Below are 23,080 nucleotides of genomic sequence, written 5' to 3' on the forward strand. Positions count from 1 at the left end.
TGGTTGGTCTGTACTGCAGCTGGCTGGGAATGGCTAGATGTGGGTTTTCCCTGCTGAGTTTACCTGCTCAGTCTAACTCATCTCACTAGTATGAGGCTCTGGAAAACTCCAGCAACCTAACCAAAACTCTCTGCTTCTAGACATTGAATAAAAAAACACAATTGAAATTTAGTAGGTGCTAAAACTTGGTTTTGAAATTTTATTAAAAAAATATATTTGCAAACATATAAAATTTAGAATGAAAAATGCTCATTTTAAAACATGTAATAACTTAATATTTGCAAACATACACAGATGGTATAAAATCCATACCATTAAAAATGTTAATGATGCAGTATTGCGCTCATGGAAGAAAAATCTTGCTGTAACTTCAGAGCTTCTCACCCCCGCATTTCAGGGAGTGGAGAATCTGGTACACTGAAAGTCGTAAGAGCCACATGGCCAAAGCAGTAATACAGAATAAAAAAACCATTTAGAACACGTATTTCAAAAACACATTTCTTGAGGAATCACGCGGCTAAAAGGGAAACAGGTTTTTGTTTTTTCGCATATTTCCCACTTCAAAGTGAATATTGCCATCTTAGCATTTTAAATAAAGATGTTAAATATAAAACCGAGTGAAACACTGAACACATGTATCCTGGTGGATGTGCTGGAAAACAGGCTCCAGGAGGCCCCGGCCCACACAGGGAAAGTATTCTCAAGAACATCTTTTGAGAAGCCTAGTGTAAGTTACTTCGCTTTCTTTAGATTTTTATAATTTAGATACTTGAAAACACATGCCATTATTGGCTCTGGAAGGTACTTTCAACACAACTAAAGGAAACCAAAGGTAGGTAAGAAACAAACATGTTCAGCAGCAAATGTGCAGCAAGAACGCAGGACAGACATTCCTGGGATTCCCTCCTGTCTCTTCACTCACAAGGGTTGAGTCACTTGTGCCCGTGCTGACTCTCATTCCTCTGTTTATGTTTGGCCCAGTGTTACAGTATAATGATGGATTTTGTTTTTTAAAGCAGTTAGGCACCTTCAGTTTCACGTTGCATTATTAGTAAAAGAATGGCAGTCACAGTCTCCACTACCAAAAAAGAAAATTTCAAACAACATTCTTTGGGGAGGAGAGTAATAAAGCTGCATGGTTTAAAAATATTTACCTAGTAGAGGATTCAATGGGGTTTATAATTTTTAAAAGAAAATATAGACTAGCAAAAAACCAAATCCGTGACATGCAAAACCTGTTCAGATATTTTCTAAACTAAGCCTGTGCATCCTTTGGACAACAAGGATCCAGGTCAACTCAGGTGCTTCTCTAATGGCTACCCATAAGCTTTGATGGTTCGCTGTGGATATTCCACATGCAGACAGCATGACCTGCTTCTCCTGACATGAAAAGACAGGATCCAAAGTCAACCAGGCCAACTTTCACATCTCAAATCTCATGACAGATTTGAGATATCAAGAGGAGCATCTGCCTTACAAGGAGCATGGCTGTTTGGAAGAATGCATGAGTCCATTTAAAGTCACCAACCATTACATAGAGAAAGGCAGGTCCACCCCCAGTGACACCCTAGACACACTCCCGTTCCAAGCTCTGGGCTGCTCCTCTCCCTTGTCTGCACCCAGGCCTGGGGCTGGGCACACAGAATGCCCTGAATATAGGTCTCTTGGGGTCTAACCCAAACCTAGCAGGAAACATCTCTTTTTCTAGTGTCTGTTTAGATTCTAAACAGTTTTACACTAAGGTTCTAATAAAGACACGACAGTAATGTAAACATGCAACCTAAGCTAGCATGAGGTTCTGGATCGCAAGCTTGAATGAGGAATAAGGCAACTGAACTGCAATTTTCAGGCCAGTGTCATCCAACTACAGTTATCCAGGCTTGGCCTGGCTTCTCTAGGGACTCATTCTGGCCTGAACTTTCTGGTAATAACAACCACGAGCTTCTGGTTTCTGTATATTAATTAAATGCTTCAAATATACAAATTAGGGAGTTGAAGCTGGTTTACCCTTTTCAAGTCACCATGACTTGGGCACTTAAAAGTTTAGCTTCACACTGAGGGAAACCTTATCATAGATTCTCCTTACTATCATATTCATTCCTTGGATTAAAGGGTGAAAATCCTTATAAACCCTCTAAGATATTTTCTCTTAACTCTTTCACAATATTGTACATTCAACTCAAATGTCTATTATAACAAGAATCCCTTGATTCTTCTGTTTACCAAAGCCCGGAGAGACAACACTTGTGGGTATGATGAAACCTACTGGTGCATCCATTTTATGAGAACAGTCACATAGCTCCCTGGACACCACATCTCCTGGTGTCAGCAACACAAGTCCTTATTACAACTCTCTTTCCTGGATGATGCATGAACAATTCATTTTGGTTTTATATACTATCTTTGAAAACAAACAATTCCTAATTGAGTGTGAGAACTTAAATAAAAGCTTTCCTGAATTCTGTACAATTCACACATAACTAGGTAGACAGCAATAGAAGACAATAAATTGCGAAGCAGAAAAATTGTTCAGGAAGCATATCTAGATTAACGAAATCCAATTAAAGTATTCTTAATGCTAAAAAACAAAGACCAAACTAAAACAAACATGTAATTCACAAGGAATTCTTAAAAATTTCAGCTAGAAAAATCTATGGATTTATGATTGAGTTACCATTAAAGCTTAAATGATCATTCCCGAGGAACAATCACATCTGTCAGCATTATTCACAGCTAATCCTTATGCTAGCTGGTTGAGCCAATTGGGTTTTTACCCCATCATTAAATAGTGCTCAGAAAAGTAAGCAGTGCATCTTAATTGGTTAAATACTACAAAATGACCTGTATCATAGAAACAAAGACACTTTCATTCAAAGGATTATCTTAAAATTACTACTGCTGAAATAAATCAAAACCTACATTAAAATATTACTAATCACCATTACATGCCATAAAAGAATAAATATAAATCATGGCAGATTAATAGCAGCATAACACAGCATCTTTACATATTTTCAAACTTGGGGCTGGAAAAATACTCACAGCCTAGGAATACATTGGTAAAATTCTTAATTTCACACTTTTTTTCAACTCCATAGGCTACAACAAAGTAAGGGCAGTGTGAGTAATAGCTCCTTTTTCTGCATAGCTTTAAAACTACTCTCAGTACATGAGGAATGGAACCAGAATGGCTTTGTCATATTGGTCCATCGGTCCTTTTGTCAAAATGTTAAGGAAAATAATCAATGACATTTTCCTGGTGTTTACCTAGAAAAGGAAAATAAGGCTATGCTTCACATACAAACAGAACACTCTTAAAACCACTGCAGAGAGCTCATTTTAGTGTGAAGATTTCTGATAGGATTTGGGTTTACCAACCCCAGTCTTTGCTTCACAGGTGTGACATGCCTGCAGCCACACCACCACAGGGCCTGAACTGGCCCTGTTCAAACAGTGACGTGACAATGGGAGCCCGATGCATGGCAGGACTGGGGACACTTAAAATGAAACATAGTTAAGAAATGATGGAACTCGTACGGCCCAAATGGGACATTCATATAAAACAGACTTCACCTAGACAAATCACTCTCAATTTTCCAACCTAAAACTCTGATTCTTAAAATGCGAAGTTACTTCCCACAGAGCTGACTGGACTCTGCTCAGAGCTTCACTATCAGCCTAACGTCCAAATGAGTCATATTACTAGGAGGTAGGAGGTGGGAGTAAAAGTGCAGGCTGGGCTGAACTCGGACTGCTGCAAAGCTGGTGACTCCTCCTCCCCAAGTCCATGAAAAGGACTGCAAGTGGAAAATTAGACTCCCCAGTCCACATAATCACAGCTGATGAAAATGTCTACATAACTTAATGACAGTCCTTTTTTTGTCAAAACAAAGGTCTGCTGGTGATGCTTCACAGTGAAACCTCTGTCGTCACTGAGAATGTCACTTGGAAAACATTCTTAAGGGATGAGTCTCTTTTCTTATAGGCTCAATTTCAGGATTCTCAAAATTCAATGTTCTGTTTAGAAATTTCCATGATGAAGCCTATTGGTTTCTGACGTTGACAGGCTGCCTTCACATTGACACAGCCCCAGTCATAGACTGAGGTTGTCTTTGTTCTTGGTCAGAACCTGCAAGTAGACTTCGTGAAGTGTACTGAGAAAGCTGGAATCATTCTGGAAAAGATCATAACACGGAATGACACCTTTATCTCATCAGAACTTATTTCCTTGATAACAGGTTAGAAATAACTTGTACAAACAGCCCAGTGCTTATCTTGCCACTGTAAGTGCCACACCAGGAGTCCCCCAAATCCCACTACCCAGAGACAATCAAACCATGAATAGTATTTTAGATATTTCTTTTAGATATTCTTCCATCAGCAGTATATGCTCGGGAAGAGAGAAACATTACTCCTAGCTATTCTTTGGTACTGGCTTTCTAAGGAAAATCTATAAATTTGCTTTCTTCTATAAAAGAACAAAAAGCACAAGACTCAACTGCTGTTTTACATACCTTTATCATGTGTATTAATGTATCCTGGAGCTGACTTTTGCTGAGAATGATGGAAGGTTTTCTCTGATTTTCTGATGTTCCCACAGTTAGAGGGGAAGGTGAGTTTGCTTTCCTTTCCAGCTCTGTGGATCTTGTAGTTGCCTGCTGGAAAACACTTGGGGATAGCAGAAGAGAAGGTATTGCCGGAGTCGCTGCGGTAACCAGTGGGGGGCCTGCCACCTACAGAGAAATAAGGGTGATTCTGCATCAAAATGTAGAAGGCAGTATTCAGGACCAGAGTAGGACATAGAAGCAGAGTCAGATGCTACTGGTTGCTGGTAAAGAATATTGAGTAAAAGCATCTGAGTTTGTCGTGCTGTGATGACTTATGAGTTGCTGTGATTCTGGAAGCTATGCCACCGGTATTTTAAATACCAGCAGGGTCGCCCATGGTGGACAGGTTTCAGATACGCTTCCAGATGAAGACAGATTACGAAGAAGGAGTGACAAACTACTTCTGAATATTTAGTCACTGAAACCTTTATGAATAGCAGAAAACACTGTCAGATATAGTGCCAGAAAATGAGCCCCTCAGGTTGGAAGGCCCTCAAAATGTGACTGGGGAAGAGCTGCCACCTCAAAGGAGAGTTGACGACCATGATGATGTGAATGGAGTAAAGCCCATAGGAGAAAAGCCTGGGGGACCTTCATTTGCTGATGGGGCACAACTCAAAATGAAGAGAAACACTGTAAACATCCACTGAAAATTGAAACATGGAATGTATGAAGTATGAATCTTGGAAAATTGGAAGTTGTCAAAAATGAAATGGAACGCATAAACATTTATATTTTAGGCATTAGTGAGCTGAAATAGATTGGTATTGGCCATTTTGAATCTGACTACCACATGGTTTACTATGCCAGGAATGACAAATGGTGTTGCATTCATTGTCAAAAAGAACATATCCAGATCAGCCATGAGGTACGATGCTGTCTGTGATAGGATAATATCCATGTGCCTACAGGGAAGACCAGTTAATACCACTATTATTCAAATTTACACACCAACCACTAAAGCCAGTGAAGATGAAATAGAATCCTACCAATTTCTTCAATCTGAAATTGATCAAACATGCAATCAAGATGTATTGATCATCACTGGTGACTGGAATGCAAAGGTTGGGAGCAAAGAGGAAGGATCAGTAGTTGGACAATACGGGCTTGGTGATAGAAATGATGCTGCAGAATGCATGACAGAATTCTGCAAAATCAATCATTTGTTCATTTCAAATACCTTCTTTAGAAAGCATAAAAGACGACACATGGACCTCACCAGATGGAATACACAGAAATCAAACTGACTACATCTGTGCAAAGAGATGATGGAAAAGCTCCATATCATCAGTCAAAACAAGGTCAGTCCAGTTGATAAGAAAGGGCAGATGCACAAAAACACCCACACTTGCAGATAATAGCTACTTGTCCTGGCTTCAATGACTGGATGATCAGAGCTCAACCAGAAGAAAGAAGAGGAAAAAAAAGAGTAATCTGATACAATTTGATGAACTTGACCTACACCTATGGATGCAGTAACTCAAAAGAGGGAACAAATCCTTACAGCAAGAATCATTCCCACCCCCGCTCCACACACAGAGTAGACAGAGATGGGCAACTTGGACACTGGATATCCAAAATGGGGGTGGGTGGAGAGAGTACAAAGGCAAGAAGTGACTGGATTACAAGCTTTCAAGAGGGGACCTAGAGCCAGGGGGCATGGAGGAAGGCAGAATCTCCAGTATTATCCAATCTGTCTAGGCGGAGTTGATGAAATGAAACGCAGATGGGTCACTTGTGATACAATAGTGAAAAATTGTTATCAGGACTGTGAGGGTTGGAAATGTAAAGGTAGACATTTTATAGCAAGAAAGGGAGTGATTAACTCTCCAGTCTAGGAGCGGAGGTCTCTAGGACCATCAATGGAGAAGAGCCGAGAGCGGGACCCTACCCAGAGAAGCAGCGAGGCCTGAGATAGAGGCAGAGACGATGACATGGAGTGCTGAAGCGGCTGGGGACTTTGGATCCAGAGAGGGAGAGGGACTGTGTGCTGTCAACCGGGGAGCAGATTTGTAGTGTATACCCTTTGGTTGGTTGATGATGCATGGAGGGGATTGTAACCATGGCAATGAAATGAGATATGATAGGATGAATGTAAAACTATTGTTCTCATATAATTCACATTAAAAACATTAAAAAAAAACCAAAACAAAAACCAAACAAGGCCAGGGGCAGACTGTGGAACAGATCATCAATTTCTCATATGCAAATTCAAACTGAAGCTGAAGAAAATGAAAATAAGTCCATATGGCTAAAATATGACCTTGAATATATCCCACCTGAATTTAGAGATCATCTGAAGAACACAGCTGATACATTAAACACTAAAGACCGAAGAGCAGAAGAGTTGTGTAATGACATCAAGAACATCATACATGAAGAAAGCAAAAAGTCATTGAGAAAGAAAAGATCAAAATGGATGTCAGAACAGACACAGAAACTTGCTCCGCAGCGTAGAGATGCTAAAGCAAAGGGAAGAAATGAGGAGGTGCAGGAGATGAAAAGAAAATTTCAAAGATCAGCTTGAGAAGATAAAGCCAAATATTACAACAAAATACACAAAGATCTGGAATCAGATAACCAAAAAGGAAGAACACACTCAGCATTTCTCAAGTTGGGGGAACTGAAGAAAAAATTCAAGCCTCGACTATTGTTATTGAAAGATTCTGTGGGCAAATTATTGAATGATGATGAAAGCATTAAGAGAAGATGGAAGGAATAGACAGAGTCACTGTACCAAAAGGAAATAGTTAATGTTCAATCGTTTCAAGAGGTAGCATATGATCAAGAGCCAATGGTACTGTTAAGAAGCAAGTCCAAGCTGCATTGAAGGAATTGACAAAGAACAAGGCACCAGGAATTGATGGAATAAACATTGAAATCTTTCAAGAAAATGAGCCGGCACAGGAGGCACTCACTCATCTCTGTCAAGAAATTCTGAAGACAACTATCTGGCCAACTGATTGGAAGAGATCCGTATTTGTGCCCATTCCAAAGTGAGGTGACCCAATGGAATGCGGAAACCATCAGACAATCTCTTTGATATCCCATGCGAGTAAAGTTTTACTAATTGTAATACAGAAACTGCTGCAAGCATACATTGACAGAGAAATTCCAGAAGTTCAAGCTGTGGAACAAGGGATATCATTGCTGATGTCTGATGGATCTTGGCTGAAAGCAGAAAATATTAGAAAGATGTTTACCTGTGCTTTATTGACTGTGCAAAGGCTTTGGTTGTGTGGATCATGACAAGCTATGGATAGTATTGCGAAGTATGAGTATTCAGGAACACTTAATTGTGCTCATGAGGAATCTGTACATGACCAAGAGGCAGTTGTTTGAACAGAACATAGGAACACTGAATGGTTTAAAATTAAGAAAGGTGTGCGACAAGGTTGTATTCTTTCACCATACTTATTCCACCTGTATGCTGAGAAATTATTCAATAAGCTGGGTTATATGAAGAAAAAGGTGGCATTAGGATTGGAGGAAAACAAAGAACCTTACCACTGGACCAATAAACAACATTCTTATCAACGGAGAAAAGATTGAAGACTGAAGTTGTCAAGGACTTCCTTCTTCTTGGATTAACTATTAACACTCACGGAAACAGCAATCAAGTAATCAAACAACGTATTGCATTAGGCAAATCTGCTGCACAAGACTTTTTTAAAGCGTTGAAGAGCAAAAATGTCAGCTGGAGGACTAAGGTGCGCCTGACCCAAGCTATGGTATTTTCAATAACCTCATATGCATATGAAAGCTGGACAGTGAATATGGAAGACTGTAGAAGAACTGATGCTCTTGTGTTATGGTATTGGAGGAGAATATTCAAAGTGCCATGGGCTGCCAAAAGAACCAATAGATCCGTTATGGTGTTGGAGAAGAATATTCAAAGTGCCATGGACTGCCAAAAGAACCAACAGATCCGTTTTGGAAGAAATGTAGCCAGAGTGCTCTTTGGAGGCCAGGATGGCCAAACTTCATCTCTTACACTTCGGACATATTGTCAGGAGGGACCAGTTACTGTAGAAGGATATGTTTGGTAAAGTGGAGGGTCAGAGAAAAAGAGGAAGACCCCCAGTGAAATAGATTGGCTAAGTGGCAGCATCAATGGATGCAAGCGTGGCCACAGTAGTGAGGTTGGTCCAGGATCGGGCAGTGTTTCGTTCTCCTGTGCTTAAGGTCGCTATGAGTCGGTACCGACTTAATGGCACCTAACACCAACATGAAGCTTCTTTGAGCTAAAGAATAGAGTCCATTTATATGACAAGAAAGTCTTACAACTGTTATGGGTAATCAAGTCCAATGACTGCAGCAGACAAACATGGTAAACAGAATAACATGAACAGTAAGAACCATAGTATGATAAATCAAAAATGTAAGTCCAGCCAAATGGAGGTAGGAAAACGATTTTAAGAAGGCAGGCAGAACTCTTAGGAACAATGAAAATGCTACATTTTATGGTATGCAAATTATACTTCAATTGGAAACAGAAAATTAAAGCAAATCTAGTTATACGCAGCAAGTTTCTTTGGTAGTGTTCAATATAAAAAAAAATTATAGGTGTCAGAGACCAAATTTCTTAAAGAAGTCTTTAGTACAAACAAAAACATACATACTGTGTTTTCCAGTAAAAGGGAACCCTTACCGGTATGGCACTGGATGACACCTTAGGCTGGACAAATACTTCAGAGTCCTGGCTCTGCTGCATAGACTGCAATATTTAAAAGGAAGAGATGAACAGATGTGGCAGGTACCAGCTAAGATTTTGTCACTGGTGAAAAATGTAGGTAAGCAGTGAGGTATGCTTCAGATATTAATTAGTTCCTAGATTCTAGAAGGAAGATGCTGACAAGCTTACTTACTGTGAGAGTTATAGGACAGTTTTTCCTCCCATTTTTAGTTCTCAAAAAACAGGGGTGCATATAAAGTCTTCAAGGTGTTACTCAGAAAACAGCTGAAACTGCTCTCTCTTACAAAAGCTGGGGATACTTACTCAAGCTTGTTTTTGTGGCCAAGTTCTGTCTAGATGAGACATCTGGTACCCTAAGACCTCTTGATGAGGTGATTTAAACTTTGGACAAGTAATACTACATACAGTCTTCACCCAGTCATTCTCCATGCTAGATTTTATCCTCACTCACTGGGTTTCTTATTGCAAAGCAAAGACATTAGCGCTCAGTGATGTCCTGAGTCCTAATATTAGATTGTTGCTGTTAAATGCTACTGAGTTGATTCTAATTTATAGCAATCCTGTAAAGGTTTCTGAGGGGTGGGTGGTAGGTTTGAATATCGACCCTGTGGTTAGCAGTCCAGTGTTTACCCTACAGTACCATACCAGGACTCCCTTAATATTAGAAACTGCCAAATATATGGAAATTTACATGATGCTGCTTCCCTTGCCAGGAGATGGGCTAGAGAGCAGGTTGTGTCCCCGAGGCCATGGTCTGGAGAGGACAGCATTCTGATCAGGCTCTCCCAAAGCTTCCCAGATTGCTAGTGCATTTGAGGGGTATGATTCCTGTCTGTTGAACTAAATATTCTCTCCTGTTTTATGTATCAGAAAACTTCAGCAGAAATAGCCAAAAAATGACACCGCAATGTTACCACAATACTGTTTCCTTTCTTACTATATGAGGTTTCAAGGAAATAGAAGAAAATACTCTATTAACTAAAAGGATATACAATTACTATGATGGCTCTTCTACACATTATTATTTGGTAAAAGTTAAGATTGGAGATTATTATTATTACAAAAGAGCACCCTCTAAATAAAATCTTGAAAGGCAACCAATGCTACTGTAGAATAGAAGGCTGTATTCCTTTCAGTTGTATGACTTTGCATGTCACTTCAGCTGAGTTACTTTTCTCTGTAAACTCAGACCTTAAGGATTTATTGTGAGGGACAAACCTCTTCTCAACCCCCACATCCAATTACTATGTTCCACTGATTATACACATTAGCAAATCCACCTGTCCATTCTCCCAAATTGAAGTCTCTACCAGTTCTTTCCTAGGTGGCTGCCACAGCCTCCTTCCTGATGGGTTGTCCTATTCCTATGTATTTTCCTGCACGTTACCCTTGGCTCAATGCCCTTCAAAGACTCCCAGGGCTCTGAAAACAAAGCTCCACCTTCATGACACAATTTACAAAGTCTTGCTCATCTTAGTGTAGTAGACTTTTTTAATGGCACCTAACAACAACAACTATTAAAAAAGTAGGTTACACTATGGTTCTTTTAAGTTCTTCAAATGCCTTCTTACTGCTAGGGTTTTGCATCTGCGTAGTGGTTACCGCAAGGCCAGCAGTTCCAAACTACCAGTTGTTCTGTGGGAGAAAGATGAGGCTCTCTGCTCCTGTATAGATTTACAGCCTCGGAAACCCTGTACAGGGTCGCTGAATTGGAATTGACGCCACGGCATATAACCACCACCACCACCACCATTCTCCTTGCCTCAAATGCTCCTGCCACCTCTAGGCAAGATTCAGGCTTAAATGTTGGTTTCACTGGAAGGCTTTATTTGCCTCATGCCTACAAATCTGGAATGCACCCCTAGAATGCCAGGCACAAAGTAGGCACCAAAATGAAAGTATTGAAGGAGCCGGGAATGCAACAAAGTTTTGTTCGCCTTTATCTGTTGAAATAATTTTGAGAAGTGAACTGAGTTGTTTACTACAGGACTTCTTACCTCCCCTTTCTAGCCCAACACACTTAACAGGTGCTCTTCAAAATTACCCCAACGCCTGCAAAACCATGGCTTTGGCAAGTTGACACTACGTAATTATAGTTAACTCCCCGATGCACTCCTTCCCCATCCTGTTAGTACCTGAAGGGGAGAGAGCACCACGTTGCACAGGGAGGCTGAGGCTGCTGCTCTGGCTGCTCCAGTTTTAGGAGGCTCTATGAAGCTTTCAGGTGTGGCCAGTTGGCCAGATGCTGGAAGAAAGCTGGGTACCACTGCACCTTTCCCAAGTGACTGTGTCTGTATTTGGTCATGCTGTGGAGTCAACCTGAGTTTCTGGAGAAGATCCACACTTGTGAGGGAAGTAGCAGCTGTGCTTGTCACACTCAGTGGGGCCCTGAAGGGACTCTGGCTGGCAATCAGACAGGCTTGGGTTAGCTCAGGGACCGGCTGATTGAGGAGTGGAGACCTCTGTCTCAGCGCGGTTTTTACTGCCTGCATTGTGGTGCTGTTTCGAGGTAAGCTGGGGGGAACCTGTGCAGTAGGAGCTTCTGCTGGCATAGTGGGACTGAGAACAGGGCTCAGCGGGATCACGTAGCTTGGGGCATGCTTTTCACTGGACTGCGTTATGGAGGCAGGAGTGATGAGCACTGGGGTGGTGATTTCAAGTTGGGGGGCAGCAAACGGAACACCCAGGTTTTCCGATTGAGGGGCCCCTCCTGACTGTTCAAAGGAAAACGGGAGGAATGAGCTGGGATCTTTCTGAGAGGCATCTCCTGGTAGCTTCTCCATTTCTTCTGCATCAGGACCCACAACCATAGGCTGTTCCTTTGGCAAAGAAGTTCCAAATAATTCTTCCACTGTCAGATGTTTGTGTCCAGATGGAGCCGACTGAAAAACAGATCAAACCACCCAATGAAAGCAATCTCTTGAAAGTGGGCAGAATTAAATGTAGAGAACCCAACACATTGTCCTCCAGGACAGGGGCTATCATCCTCACTGGGGATTGCTGCCCTCCTTCCTGTCCAAACAATGCCCCCCCCACCCCCAGTACCACAGATCTAATAAGGATGCAGCAGATGCTCAACAATCCTCTCTCCCCAAACACCCCCAGACAGAGAAAGGCATGCAGGACAAAGGGCATTCATCCAGAATAGTATCATTAAGGGGTAGATACAGGATCCCCTTTGTTTAGGAGCGACTCATGTCAAATACCAGGGAAGAGGCTAACATCGATGACTGAGGATGCAGGGACATTTGCATGTGAGGGGCAGAAAATTAAGGGAGTACAATTTTGTACTTTTCCTGGTGTGGGGACAGCATTGTCTGCTAGGTAAGAGGTGGTTGCGCAGATCTGAGGAGAGTGCAGGTGCTTGAAACAACTACTGTAGAGGAAGAGGCAGTGGTAAAAAATTGTAACTTCATACTAAGTCATTTTTTCCCAGCAAAACTCAATGAAGAAAATTCTATTAATATTGAACAGTTAACATATCTTGGCAAGTTAATGTGACAAGAGGCCTTTAAGTCAATGAATCCTCAAATAGCAAATTTAGGCTTCAGTTAATAATACTGTAGAAAGACTGTCTTGTTCCAACACTTTCTGGCATGTTATGAGATTTTCCATATTCGGAATCTTACTTCAAATATAGGGCAGTAATAACATATAATTATAAACTCTGGATATAAAAAAAGCACAAGATTTTATGGTCCTATTTCTTCCCATTTTTCAATCTGAGAAAACTAGAATTGGAGTCTAGAATCAAAGATTGCTGTTATAGAGCCCCTGTATATGGTTTCTGAGGAGCAGCTGGTGAGTTTGAACCACTAACCCTGTGGTTCAGTGCTTATCCTACAGCATCACACCAGGACTCAAAGATATGTAGTTTCAATTCCTAGCCATGTTACCTGGGAAGATTACATAACCTATTAGTTTCCTCATCTGGAAAACTGGGATAAGTGTAGTAATTACTTCACAGAGCTGTTGTAAAAGTTAAATTCACAGTATAAGGTCTTATGACCAACAGGCACTTAATAATGGAAGTTGGCTATTATGAAAATCATTTCATGGATGCCAAATTAAAAACTCACCTTCTAGAATTATCATACCCTCATAATATAAAGCAACTGAAAAATTATTTGGTGGGCTACCAAGGCTGTGTTGTTTACTCTGAACCATCCTGTCACTCCCTGGTGTGAGGAATTATCAAGGACGCAGCAGTTTAGAACTCAATGGTTTTTGTTCTCCCTTAACTTTTTTACTGTGAATTGGGTGAAGGGCTAGAAAGAAAACCATCAGTTTTACATCTAACAATTCATACACATTTTGTTTCATCTCACTAATGGCCAATTCCCTCAATATAACCTCACTTCCTCCCTGTGTTTCTTGTTTCCATTCCTCCTCCTTTCCTAAGCCTTTTGACCTTTGGGTAAATGCTACCTTTTTTATCTCAAATGTGTGTATCTCACAAGTGTTATTGCACCCCTATAGATCTATATACTATTTGGTTGAAAACGGAATCATGAGACTAGTTCAATTCCAGACCTGTTACAGCCATTGTGTAAATCCAGTCCTTTGGGGGTTTTCCGCTTTTTTGCTGACTCTCCACTTTACCAAGCATGATGTCCGTTTCTAGGAACTGGTTTCTCCTGATAACAGTAAAATCCTAATGTATAGATATATGTTGTTGTTACTTGCTGTTGAGTTGGTTCCAATTCATGGCAACCCTGTATAGGGTTCCAAAGAGTGGCTTGTGGGCTTGAATTGCCAAGCTTGCAGTTAGCAGTCCAGTGCTTACCCTACAGTGCCAAATGAGAACTCCATACCTTGCTTTATTATGCTTTGCAGATACCTCTTTTTTGTGTTTGTTGAAAATCAAATAGAAGGTTTGTGGCAATCATACAGTGAGCAAGTTTTCTCAAAAGCATTTGCCTAATCCATGTATCTCATAATATTTCAAACTTTTTCATAATGATACTGTACATTTTCAGGAAAAGTGTGCTGTCTTCTTTCACCATACTTATTCAATCTGAATGCTGAACAAATAATCCAAGAAGCTGGATTATATAAAGAACTTGACATTAGGATTACAGGAAGACTCATTAACAACATATAATATGCCAATGATAACAAAGTTGCTTGCTGAAAGCAAAAAGGACTTAAAATACTTAGTGATGAAGATCAGTATGGATTGCATATCAATGTGAAAGAAACAAAAATCCTCACAAGTGGGCCAATAAATAATATCATGAAAAATAGAGAAAAGATTGAAGTTATCAAAGTCTTCATTTTGCTTGGATCCTTAATCAATGCTCACGGAAGCAGCAATCAAGAAATCAAACAACGTATTACTGAATTAGGTAAATCTGCTGGACAGGACCTCTTTAAAGTGTTTAAGAACAAAGATAACATTTTGAGGTCCAAAGCGCACCTGACCCAAGTCGTGTATTTTTAATAGTCTCATATGCATGTGAAAAGTTGGGACAATGAATAAGTAAGAACATAGAAGAAATGATACATTTGAGTTTTGGTGTTGGAGAAGAACACTGACGGTATAACAGACTTCCAGAAGAACAAACAAATCTGTGTTGGAAAAAGTCGAGTCAGAATGTTCCTTAGAAGCCAGGACGACGAGACTTTGTCTTTCATACTTTGGACATATCAGGAGGGACCAGTCCCTGGAGAAAGACAGCATGCTTGGTAAGGTGGAGGGTCAATGAAAAAGAGGAAGACTAACTTCTGACAAGATGGCAGAATAGGCAGATGCACTACACTGACCTATACAAACAAAGATATGAGAGTTAAAATAAAGCAGACACTGATGAAAACTTTGGCACCTTGACCTTCAGAAGAAAAGCTAGAGGTGGATAGAGTGCTTTCAGGGAGAGCGAGAGAGGGAGACTGACTACTGAATGGCTGGCCAGATGCGGCTTCACCATCTTGTGGGAGGCTGTGGCAGCGGAGGAAGGCCATGCAGAGAAGATTTGTACAGGTGACGTACAAGGTGTGATTTCTTAATTTCCCCAGGGGACCAGAAATAGGGCCATCCCACCCTTATGTCCCCTAAGTACAGACCCTGCTTTCCCAGAGTTTGGAGCCATCCAGTGTGAGGTATGGGTTGGCTGCATCCCTTTGGTGTGCTAAACAAACAAACAAAAATCTAACTACAAGGTGACTTTTAAGGATTCAAGTGTATGGAACATTAATAAGGCTTGACAGTTTATTTGTTTTTCAACACTAGATGGCACTATTACTAAATAAATGTAATACGTGCGTGTAGGGGCTGAGTACGGATTTGAAAATAAATGTAATACCTGCGTGTAGGGGCTGAGTATGGATTTGGGCTAACTTTACCACATGGTTTCTGATAATATAGATTTTTGTTATTTTACAAAATCTTATCACTTTAAAACTGGTAAGTGGTAAAATTCTTCAAATTCATCATCACTGGCTTTAGTGGTTGATGCATAAATTTGAATCATACTGTTAGTAACTTGTCTGCCTTGTTGTTAAGCACTGTTTATAGTCAGTTTCAACTCACAGTGACCCTATGTAGGGATTTTGAGGAGCAGCTGGTGAGTCTGAACTACTGACCTCGTGGTTCAAACCAAACTTGCATTCCAATGTTTAGCCTACAGTGTCACATCAGGACTCACTCTGGTCCGCTTAGTAGGTGTATGCATACTACCCTATCAGAGACAGCATTATACTTGAAGATAGACTCATACATTCCATGTTCAAGTTATTAAGGGATGTTTACAGCTAGTTCATAACTACCAGCTGTTCCGTGGGAGAAAGATGTGGCTTTCTGCTCCCGTAAAGATTTACAGCCTTGGAAACCCTGTACAGGGTCACTATGAGTTGGAACCGACTCCACGGCACACCACCACCACCACCACCACCACCGTTTCTCCTCATTTTGAGTTGTGCCCCACGAGCAAGTGAAGACTGAAAGGTTTACTGCATTTGCGTCGTCATGATCAATTCTATTTTGAGGAGGCAGCTCTTACCCAATTTTATTTTGAATGCCTTCCAACTTGAGGGGTTCTTCTGGCATTATATCTGACAATATTCTGGTGTTATTCGCCATATATCAATATTAAGTATTCTGGCACTGCCTAAGCGTTTTTCACTGCTATTCACAAGGTTTTCAGTAGCTAAGCATTCGGAAGTAGTCTGCCTCTACTTTGTCTGAATCCGTCTTAGTCTGAAAACTCACCTGAAACCTGTCCATCATGAGTGACCCTGCAGGCATTCAAAATAGCAGAGATATAGCTTCTAGGAACACAAGCAAGCTACCACATACTACCACAGTGGGATAAACTGACAGATGAGTGGTGGAGATAGGTGAGGAGCAAGGTCAAAAAAGCTGTGAGAGCACATAGGAGGTTACAGAAAAAGCCAGACCAAAGACAGTTAAGTGGACTCAGAGCAATGATCTACATAGATGTTATGATACTGCCAGATACATGTTGCTGCATGCACATACCTTGACATATAGGTGACAAATCAAACTTACATGTCATTCATATCCTTACAAAATTCTTTGTTTTGTTGCTCTGGAAAAAGTGAGGGCTTTAATGTACAAACCTTATCTTGTGACGATGAGGGCATATCTTCTAAAGTCTCTGTACTTCCCAAATTGGATAGCTGAGTGCTTGGCTGTAACCCAGGGCTAGAGATATCGGAGTCACCCATCTGATTCTTAAAAAATAAAATAAAAATAAGTATACCATGGGCTAGGCCTTATGGTATATATATTTTTCTTTTAAAACTTTTATAGCTCTACATTTAGATCTGTGATCCATTCTGGCTTGATTTTTATATAAGGTGTGACATTAAGGCTGTAATCTAATTTTTTTTTTTTTTTTAGGGCAGGGCATATGGATTATCAATGTGTTTTAATACCATTTGTTAAACTCATCATACATTCTTTAAAATCTATGGTTAAAAAAAAAAAAAAAAGCCTTAACCTAGAGCTTATAGAGATTTAGCTTTCTTGATTATATACGTTGTTGTTAATACCATTGCATTGATTTTGACTCAGAGTAACCTAGTATATGGTTTCCAAGGACCAGCTGGTGCATTTGAACCACCTACCTTGTGGTCCTGCACTTATCCTACAGCACCACACCAGGACTCCAACAACATGCTGAGCATAAAAGAAAGCACTCAACTATTAAATGAATGAATGTTTTTTTGTTTTTTTTTTTTATTCAAATGATTTAGTCTTTATATCTTTTCAGAATACCATTTACTCAGTGCTAAACATTTAAAGACGTTCTGGTGTGGCACTGTAGGATAAAGCACTAGATCACAACCACAAGTTTGGTGGTTCAAACCCACTAGGCACTTTCCAAAAACCCTAGACAGGGTCGTTATGAGTCAGAACCGACTTGATGGCACTTAACAACAAACTCATTTAAAAAGATGTGAAATAGTCTGTGAAAGCCTATGAAATATCTTAATCTAACACATTCATCTTTGTGCAACATTATCATCAATCAATATCATCACATTATTGAAAATGGTTAGAATGCATGAACTTGAATTAGACAAAACAAACTCGAAAGTTCCTAAAACAGGTGTACAGGTTTAGAAATATCTTAAAGTGTTGGGAGCTTTCACATAAAAATTCAGTCTTGCCATTTTCGGAGATAATGATCTGGCAGTATCTGCTCATCTGGCAATAACTAAGTGTTGATGAACTGCAGGCGACCTTTTTTGTTCTCCATGGGCTCTAAGTCTACTCTGGCCCATTTTATTCACTAAATGAAGAAAGCTATTAACTGTTTTAACAAAAACCTTTCTTTCTCCCAATGAAATTGCACAAAGAATCCACAAGAGATAAAAATAAAAAGATAGGTAAGCAGAAATATTCCAGTTGAAGTGGGCCCCAAAATGCCCCCACTGGCTAACCTCTCACACACCTCCTCTTCAGAATGCTAGCGGTAATCACTTGAAATTAATAGTCACTATCAATGAATGGCGCTGTAAGATACGCACTAGACCACAAGGTCGGTTTAAACTGCAAAGTTGGCAGTTCAAACTCACCAGCCACACCTGGGAAACCCTATTCAGGGTTGCTATAGTCCGAACCGACTGGACAGCACTTAACAATCACAAAATAGACCCTGTGTGGTGGGGGTAAAAACAGGTTACAAAAGAGTATTTTAGTAAAACCAGTATTTTTTTTTTTGGAGTTGCTGGTGTGGTGCTAGAGGCACTGGAGTGCTAACTGCAAGGTCAGCAGTTCAAACCCACCTCAGAAACCGAGTCAGATCCAATCCAACAGCACTTAACAATACACAGATTTTTAGAAGACTGCATAACAAGATTTTTTTGTTTTTAAGTGACACTGAATTAATTCCAACTCATAAGGTTTCTGAGGAACTGGTGGGTTTGAACCGCCAACTTTTTGTTTCAAACCGAACTTGTGATCCTGCACTTATCCTACAGTGCCACAGCAGTACCCCTAGGTGGTAGAATTACGTTTTTCTTTTGTGTTCACTTTAATTTTGAAAGATTAAAATTATGATACTTTCAACCACCTTTACTTACATTAGAAAAATGGACAGCTAATTAAAACAAACTACAGGAGCTATGGGAAAAATGATTATAGAGAGCTTATATTTTAAAAAATCTCTAATAACATAAATGCTGTATTTGAAAGACTAGAATTTCACTCATTATGTTATACACAACAGACAAGGGAGATTAGATCTGGGACTGAATGGCATCAGTGAGGCCTAGTGACCATGTACAGGGCTTCTGAGAAGCGGGTTTGAACCATGGACCTTGTGATTCAAAGTGACCTTGCAGTCCTGTGCTTAAACCTACAGTGCTACACCAGGATTCCTAAACTAGTGGAAGACAGCATTTTATTTATTCCAAATTGAGGACCATGTTTGAATAATCAGAAACCATGTTCAAGTTTTAGGTTTCACATTTGACCCTAAAGTTGTTTCATAGCTTAGTGGACAAAGGTTTTACTCTCCTTTCCTCTTTCCTTCTGTGACTGGCTTCTCTTTATGAGAAATTAGCCAGGCAACTTCCTTGAGAATATGTAACTTTACTACACCTAGTTTCTGTCCTATGTGGCCCTTCTATCCAGTCATCACAGCAAGGCCTCTAAAAAACTGAAATTTATGCAAAGTACTTAAGCAAAAAACTCAGGTCTCATTAATGTCAAGTGGGGTGAGTAACCCAGAAGTCCAGAAAATGATTCTTGAAACATTCTCATTCAGTTTCTAAAGAACAAATTCATAAAACAGATGACTGAATTTTCCTATATTTAATTTTCACAGATGTAAGTTGTTGTTCAGTGTCGTGGAGTTGCTTCCAACTCATCGCAACACTATCTAGGGTTTCTGAGGCTTTAAATCTTTGCAGGAGCAGAAAGCCAAATCTTTCTCCCAATATATAAAACTATTTATTTTAGATAAAGGAAATTACTTTCCAGAGTGCTTTTTCAATTATGTTCCCTGAACTCCAGATTTTAAGTCTAAATTGGTAGTGCGAAAAGATGGTCTTGAAAAGCGAATCTGAGAAGCAGCCTTAGCATTTAATTTACTGTGCGACTGCTAGGCGTCTTCGGCACCATAAAAGCCCATGAAGGCATGGGGAAGAAAGAGTCAAAAGGCCAACATCTCCGAAAGTCATTTGACAAAGGAATCTTTTTGCAAAGTTCATCTATTAACAACTATTGTCAGTGTTACAACAGGATATTTGGGAAACAGTCTTAGACAGTGTGTTTTTAAACCTTGCTCCTTGAATTTTTGGTGAGACAAGGACCAAATAAAAAAATGAAAGAAAAGTACTTAACCCAATGTTTAGTGAATGGTAAGATGACAATTACAATTCTGCTGAAACAAACCAGAACAGTAGAAACCTTTAGTCTCACTTCAGTGAACCATGGCATTGAGGTACTGCTCTCATGTGAAAGCTATCAAAGTTCCACAGACAGGTTTGACCACCGTTCCCTGAGCGCTTAGTCTTCAGTGGACAGTTTATAAATATGTGCTGAGTAAATTATCTGAAGTACCAAAACTTCCATTTTACTCACTTTTTGGAAGAATATTAGTTAACTTTTACATGAAACAGGAGAAAATGGAAAAAAACAGAATTCAAGAACACTCTCATTTGAGTAAAGTTTACAAGGGTTGTGCATCCACTACAAAAAATATCCGTTTTAATACTGTTGTTGTTGTTAAGTGCCATCGAGTCGATTCTAACCCATAGCGACCCTGTATAGGGTTTCCAAGGAGCAGCTGGTGAGCTTGAACCACTGACCTTGCAGTTCAAACAACTTTGCAGTCTGATGCATTAGCCCACAGTGTCACACCAGGACTCCCTTTTAGTATTAAGGGGTACAAATTATTAGAATATTTTTCCTAAGCCAATGATGATCAAGCCTACACAAATTTCCAAGCCCGGTGAGCATCCTTAACAGAGACTGTGAGACTGCCGAGGTGAAGAAAAGTCTTCACATGAAGCGTTTCCAGCACAATCTGTAGCAAGCTAACGCCAGTCTCCAAAACCATGTTCTCCCACAGTAACAGTATAGGAATAGAAAAAGAGCATTCTTTTCTATTGATTTTGACAGCATCTGGTTAAAATCAAGTACTCTGAGATAAGCAGATTTCTTCCCTTATCTTTTAGGTGTAAAACGATGTAACACATACTTCATTTAAAAAAAAAAACCCACATACTTCTTCTTGAACAAATTATTGGTGTCTTCCCCAGATCATAAGCCCCTGCAGACCTTCTAAATGACTCATTTGGTCTTTCCTGGGCAGCACCCAGAACATCTCACCCTTTCGTATTCATCCTTGGCTCTGCTCAACATTTCCAGGATGTCGATGGGCCTGTGGTCACTGCAACCATTGGCCTGGCTAGGACTCTGCTTATCCCGAGCAGCTTGCTGGGACCTCCGTGTCTCTTCTTCTACCACACTAGAGGAGGAAGACAAACTATTAGAAAGGTCTGTTTAGACAAGATTTGAACCAAAAGCTCTCTTAATGTCTCCCTTCTCAGGATATAATAAGATTATCAAGTGATGACACTGTCTTTGCAATATACAACATGGAGCCTTGGTTACCTTATCCCAGGAATAGACGACTTATCATTTCACCAGCATGCTACCAACATGGCAGCTACTATTTCCACTTTTATAGATAGTAATATGGAATTTGTTCATAGAAGTAGGTACATAAAAATCTTACTAAGGTCTTTTCTTTTCTAGAAATATCTTTAAATCAGTCAAATTAATTGAAGGGAATTTGAAATGAACAATGCTATCAAGGAGAAAGGAGCTCTGGTAGCATACTGGTTATGAGTTGGGCTGCTTGCTAATCTCATGGTCAGCAGTTTTAAATACCAGCTGTTCTGCAGGAGAAAGATGAAAGTTTCTGCTCCTGTAAAGATTTACAGCCTCGAAAACCCTATACAGGGTTGCTGAGTCAGAACCGGCTTCATGGCACATAACCACCAACCACCATTACCATCAAGAAGAAGCAAACAGAGATCCTAAATGAAGCCTCAAATGTTACTGATAGAATGTGCTTTTATTGGTGGTGCTTAAGTTGATTTTTAATTAAGAAATACATAAAGTAAGAAAAGTCAGAGTAAGGACTTCCTCAGTCTCTCTTCCCAAAACCAGAATGTTGTAAAAAAAAACAAAAACAACAACAAAAATGGGTTTGCTTAAAAGTGGTTTTATCTTTTTTATAGAAAAGGTATTTCAAAAAGAAAGTGTGGTTCTAAGAGAACCAACCCATTTTCAAATAAGAGAGGTTATATGGTCATATGAAACAATGTCTTCTGTGGTGCAGAGTAATCCACATAGACCTGCCATCAAGCTCACAACCACAACAGACAATATGGCAGCAGGCTGGTTCACATACAACCGGGACACACATAATAGCTGTTCTGGACTAGCACTTGGACTTAGTCATGTACACCTTTATTTTCACCAAAAAATGCAAATAAACCTGGAGCTGAAGTTTTGGGGCTAATAATTCATGTATATTTTTTATAGGATTAGTTAATAACAAACTGTTTATAAAAATTAAAGACGGTTTACTTTCCAACATGTAGGTAAGAATGTAGGAGAACAAAAAGAATTTTGATTTGATAGAAGAGGATGAGAGGGCCACATTTCTGAAAACATCCAGACAAAAACTGAAAGGGAAGCAGAAGTATACAAGAACACACTGCCTACTTAGCAATCTGACCAAAGTTCTGCAGCAAGTCGGGCCCTGTAACAGTACAGGCTCCTGGGCTCCCAGAGCCTAGACTGCCATAAACCACACAGACATATACACAAAAACAGGGCAGGAGAGCAAAGGAAATTTTGATTTGACAGAGGGGCAGTTTTGTAGGCTAGCTTGACAAAAGGACATCAAGACACCTTTTTGAGCATTAATTCAATGGAAACTGCTCTCCAAAAATCAAGATGCTAATTTAAAAATGGAATACAATCCATTAGTGGACTGGGGACTGCTAAACCTACAATCTGTGGTGTCAGTGCTAAATTTACTTAGAGAAACTAACCATGGACACGTGCAAGAGTTTTCTGCATCAGGCAACTGCACAAGTGCTACTTGTTACCATAGGACTACAGAAAGACCGAGATCAGAAGCACTGCATGTGGCAGTCAGGATGATGAGCTCCCTGGCAGCTTGATGGCCTTCACATGCTGCACAGTCAGGTGCTGTCTAAATTATGACCAGCTCATAGGATGAAACACAATGCTGCCACTATAAATATTATAGAGGACTATTTATAA

The 23,080-nt window shown here is 40.0% G+C and overlaps 1 protein-coding gene across 2 annotated transcripts in view; it reads right to left on the bottom strand.

Annotated features, from left to right (window-relative positions):
* Positions 1 to 3,874: 3,874 nt before the first annotated feature.
* Positions 3,875 to 23,080, bottom strand: part of DCP1A (decapping mRNA 1A) — a 45,464-nt gene continuing 26,258 nt past the window's right edge. Inside the window, exons 5-10 of one of the 2 annotated variants that reach the window (XM_006876042.1) lie at positions 21,107 to 21,245; positions 16,882 to 16,995; positions 11,439 to 12,185; positions 9,259 to 9,324; positions 4,515 to 4,733; positions 3,875 to 4,174 (exon numbers count right to left, since the gene is read on the bottom strand). In XM_006876042.1, coding sequence (XP_006876104.1) covers positions 4,094 to 4,174; positions 4,515 to 4,733; positions 9,259 to 9,324; positions 11,439 to 12,185; positions 16,882 to 16,995; positions 21,107 to 21,245 — 1,366 coding nt within the window. In that variant the 3' untranslated portion in view covers positions 3,875 to 4,093. The remainder of the gene's footprint in view (positions 4,175 to 4,514; positions 4,734 to 9,258; positions 9,325 to 11,438; positions 12,186 to 16,881; positions 16,996 to 21,106; positions 21,246 to 23,080) is intronic. The other variant, XM_006876043.1, reaches the window with a different exon arrangement.

Source organism: Chrysochloris asiatica, unplaced genomic scaffold (assembly GCF_000296735.1).
Source record: "Chrysochloris asiatica unplaced genomic scaffold, ChrAsi1.0 scaffold00350, whole genome shotgun sequence".
Lineage (NCBI taxonomy): Eukaryota > Metazoa > Chordata > Mammalia > Afrosoricida > Chrysochloridae > Chrysochloris > Chrysochloris asiatica.